Source organism: Cyprinodon variegatus, unplaced genomic scaffold, assembly GCF_000732505.1.
Source record: "Cyprinodon variegatus isolate N-32 unplaced genomic scaffold, C_variegatus-1.0 Scaffold183, whole genome shotgun sequence".
NCBI lineage: Eukaryota > Metazoa > Chordata > Actinopteri > Cyprinodontiformes > Cyprinodontidae > Cyprinodon > Cyprinodon variegatus.
In genome coordinates, this window is record NW_015150636.1 from 477,395 (window position 1) to 482,158 (window position 4,764).

The 4,764-nt window shown below is 38.0% G+C and overlaps 1 protein-coding gene across 5 annotated transcripts in view; it reads left to right on the forward strand.

Annotated features, from left to right (window-relative positions):
• Nucleotides 1–4,764, forward strand: part of LOC107087392 (amyloid beta A4 precursor protein-binding family A member 2-like) — a 21,708-nt gene that overhangs the window by 6,513 nt on the left and 10,431 nt on the right. For 2 of the 5 annotated variants that reach the window (XM_015378957.1, XM_015378958.1), the window contains exons 3-6: nt 2,615–2,686; nt 2,723–2,800; nt 3,290–3,329; nt 3,416–3,561. In XM_015378957.1, the coding sequence (XP_015234443.1) occupies nt 2,615–2,686; nt 2,723–2,800; nt 3,290–3,329; nt 3,416–3,561 (336 nt within the window). The remainder of the gene's footprint in view (nt 1–2,614; nt 2,687–2,722; nt 2,801–3,289; nt 3,330–3,415; nt 3,562–4,764) is intronic. The other 3 variants (XM_015378960.1, XM_015378959.1, XM_015378961.1) reach the window with 3 other exon arrangements.

Consider the following 4,764-nt stretch of genomic DNA (forward strand, 5'->3'; position numbering starts at 1 on the left):
GAGCCTGGATCCAGATTTATTGTTGATTCTGTTCATGGTGGAGAATCCTGCTTCACAGCAGCAGGTTGAGCCAAACATCCTCTAAATGTTCAGGCTCCGGTCCGGCCAGGTCAAGATACGCTACTGCAATCGCACCAAATAGGAAAAAGAACAGCGAGAAGATCCGGTTTGTCAAATTAAAATATAGTAACAACAGATCGATATCTACAAGTTAGAGCATAATTCTTATATATTTAAAGATTGGATCCAAACTATTGATCCTTCAACAGACCAGGAAGCAGATTTCTCATCTCCATCAGAAACTAAACATCTGCTGGATGCTGATGGGGATTTTTAAAAACTGTCATATTAAATTAAGCGTTAATTTCTGCATGTTTAGCTCCTACGCTCCTCCTCGAGTTTAGAGGAGATCGCAGCAATACGGGAGGAACAGCGGAGGCTGTAGGCTTTGCGCAGGTGGAGCACAGTGGGGTAACAGGAGGAGCGGCCCAACTGATGGTTAAACTCTGTCGTCAGACAACATGCGATAATTTATAAATGTTTTAAATCAGGTTGGGGCCGGATTAGCAAGCAGGTGGGTCCGGATCGCGGTCCGCTAATCTGTGACCTCTGCCCCAGGGGAACCAACCCACCCCCCCACATAAAGAACTTTCTCACACTTAAACATTTGGAGGAAAAACAACTTGAGTTCATGAAGGCCGTTTCCTGTTAGGTTAATCTATCTTTCACCGATGGATGTTCTCCCTTCCATGCCTTGAAGGAATCTGTGTGACTCATTCTTATCTCTAGTGACCTTAGATCGGAGCCTTTGAGGCTAAGAACAGACAAACCTCAACATGTTTTTCTCCACATCACTCATGATTAGTCCCAGTGAAAAACACTTTCCCTGCTAATGTTCATTAGCTTTTATATCGCTACTCTCGCAAGCACATTGTAACACTAGGGGGCTCAAATTTTACAAATGTTCTGACTGAGAAGTATTTTGACTGCATTTGTATTGGACCCCCTTTTATTCTGTTAGCCCTTAATAAAGTCCTGTACAGTCAGTTTTCCTCAGAAGTTCCCTAACTAGAAGAAAACTAAAGCAAAGCAACCTGGAGCAGAAGCAATGGGACCTGCATGGTAACTGGAGGCGCTGCCAGCAAACATCTCAGGTTTGGAAAGGCAAATCTGGCTTTTATGGAACACGGAAAGAAATATAAGAATCCTTTTTTGCAATTTAACGTAAGGAAGTGGGGTGCGCAATAAAAATGGGAGGAAAAAAAAGGAGCTGCATAGAAAAAAGACCACGGATTGAAAGTTGGTCAATGTTTGATGGAAACTAACGGCCATGTTAAATCTGAAAATCATGGTGGAGAGAGTATAATGATATGGGGACAGTGCAGTCCTGAAAGAATTTACTCAAAGTGAAGAAATCACCCAGAAAATCTCACTGTCCTCCGTCCAATCTGACTGATGATTGAAGAAACGACGGGCTGAAGACGTTTCTTTTCCCATCCAGGAAGCTTTTTCAATTTAAAAATGGCGCTGAGTTCCAGGTTTTATAGAGTGGACCAAAAATAAAGCCTTGGTTTTTTGTTTAGAAAACATGCAGATTAAACGGACGAACGGATCCATTTGCATGTTTTCTAAAAACAAGGCCTTATTGGGCTACTGTATAAAACCTGGAACTCAACGCTATTTCTGACAATTTGAATTTAAAAACCTTCCTGGATGAGAAGAGAAACGTCTTTAAACTCTGAAACAAAGTCCAGTGGATTGTGTTTGAACTTTTTTGGAATTACTATGACCTGGATTAGATTTAGATGAGCTTTATTGATCTCACAGCGGAGAAATTCACTCGTCACATATTGGCATAATAATTAAAGAAGGTGCAACCATGGAGGACAAAGGTGCATTAAGAATAAACAATATATATACAGTATATCAAGATAAATAAGGATTAAGGTGCAAGTGTACATGTATCGCACACGTTGGAAAAAAAAAAAAAAAAAAAGAAATAAAAAAAAAAAATACAAGGTAGTAGCATAGAGGTTTGAGGTGACATATGTACAATCCAGATGGCTTATATACAGGTGGATTTACTTTTACTTAAAGTGTAGTAGGTAAGGAACAACGGTAAGGTAGTGGTATGACTATTTTATTCACATATATTGCACAGTCAGCATATTGCACTGGATGACTGAGAATCTTCACCAGCAAAATTAATCGATTAGTGAAATAATTGTCCATTCATTTAGTAATCCATTCATTATTAACTGGAATATAGAGACTGTAAAATATGCCTTTAGCTGACAGAGTGACTCACATAGAGCTGCAATTATATCAAAATTGTAAACAAAATATATAAACATTTTGCATTTAAGAGAAAAAAAAGGGTTTTCTTCTATCAATCTGCTCTAGAACTCCTAGAGCTGAAAGGTTTTAGTTTCTCCTTGTTTAATTTAGCTAAAAATCTTCTTAAAGGAACATTTTTCAATTCAATTATTAATTGATAAATCGAAAAATGAATCGATAAATTAATCAATTTGCAAAATAATCGTTAGGTGCAGCGCTAGAAGAAACTGATGCTAGATGTTATTTTTCTTCCCTGAACTTTGGTGTTTGTTTAAAGCAGGATCAGGATGAGAAGCCAAGCACAACCGTGATGCCTGAGGAAGTGGCAGAGCAGCCAGAGGGGCCGGAGGGGCCGGAGGGGCCAGAGGGACCGGAGGGGCCAGAGGGGCCAGAGGGGCCGGAGGGGCCGGAGGGGCCTCTGTGTTCAGAGCCGGACTCTGTAGAGGAAAACAACTCTCCCAAGGTGAAAACTAGTTTTATTCCCAGACCAACGGTTTAGCTTAAATTTGAATTTTATCATAAACCTGCCTGCACTGCAAAAAATGTACATCTAAATAAGTAATTTTTTCCCAAAATAAGTGCATTTTTTCTTGAACTGAGGCGGTAATTGAGACACTTTGCCAATGGAACGAGACAATTTACATTTAAAATAAGAAAAAAATATATTATTGTCTTATTTCAAGTGCATATTATCTAATTATCTTATTTTTAGATAATATACTACTAATACTCATTCCATTGGCAAATAGTCTTATTTACCTACTCAAATTAAGGGTAAATACACACAATTTTAGACATTATTACTTATTTCTGGATAGTTTTTGCAGTGTGTATCTGTTATGTAGTTTCATATATTCCCAAATACTGAACTGATGTCAACAGGACTTTTTGTTTTTTTTCTGTTTTGATGAAATCATGTTTTTAAGCCTTATTTTGTTAACATCTTTTAAAGAAATCACAGGAAGGCGCTGCTTTTCCCAGCTTTGAGGATGGTAAATATGTTAGAGTATTTCTACTTTTAAATATAAGCAGCAAATGGAGACGTCTTGCAATGAAGAGTATTATCTCTGCCTCCTAGTCCCAGGTCCATGTGAGCCGGAGGATCTCATCGACGGGATCATCTTTGCTGCTAACTACCTGGGATGCACTCAGGTGTTGTCGGATAAAAACCCGTCCAAGTCGGTGCGCATGTCGCAGGCGCATGAAGCTGTCAGTCGGATCAAGGTAAGCGGCATTCAGGCATCGATTGGGTTTGAAATGAAGGCTTACGTTCTGTTTTTATCAGCAGGTTTCAACAAGGGGGGGTCAGTTTTATCAATAAAGCTTTTTATTAAAAGAGCAAACTCAAATCCTATTTTTAGCTCGGTTATTTTATAATTACGGCATTTAAACTGACATACATACAAGACGTTTAAAATGTTAAACAATATTTGCAGATGGGAAAAAATTCAGTTTTTTTTCTAGGATTTTTTCTTTTTTTAATGGTCTAAATGAACATTAAACTTTAATTTTAACATGAAACATGTCCAAATCATGCATATTTATTAACCCTTTGCTTACTGAATACTCACCAGGAATCCTTTTTTTTGAATGAGGAATAGCAAATGGAGATGTTTTGTATTTTTTGCACCAGGAAACCACTTATGATTGTTTTTTTATCATATTTCTTTCTGGCGGTTACAGTAGACAGAGGTGTCAAGTAAAAAAGTACAAATACTTTGTTACCGTACTATCTATATCTATAATTTACTGGAGTGATAATTTTTTTTAGACTACTTTTTTCTTCTATTCCTTACTTTTTTTTTCAGTTATCTCTACTTTCTACTCCATACATTTTAAAAATATACTTGTTAGTTTTGTTTCCTTTAAGCTCATTTTTGTTATGGCCTGTTGGTATTTAAAAACAAAAAAAAAGTTAAAACATCAAAATAATTTGTTTCTACTGTCAATTTATTTCTTTGTGGTTGGACTCGGTGCTGCCCCAACTTGTTGCTCACCACATGCCAAAATAAATCATTAGATGTACAGTAGTAGCCATTAGAAATTTCCCCACTTTCCTTGATGAGTCCTTGGCTGGTCGCCTAAAATTCCTTTTTAAACATCAATATTTGTACTAAAATATTCTTTCTGTCATGATTGGTGGACATTAAGATCTAAAGAGTAGCGTCATCTCCTGGCCAGACCCTGTAATTCAGTGAAAGGGTGGAGTCAGAGTAAAAAGATATGCACGCCCAGGAGAAGGAGGGGGGGTCACTCCAGTGGCTGGAAGTTGGAGGGGCTTTTGCTGGGAGTTGCAGGGAAGTGTGCTGCCATTAGGCTGGGGTTTGACTGCAAAGGGCCATTTTGAACTATTGGCTTTGTTCAAAATGTGAATAGTCCCACACATTCTCATCTTCATACTTTGGATCTTGTGCTGACATACGGCAT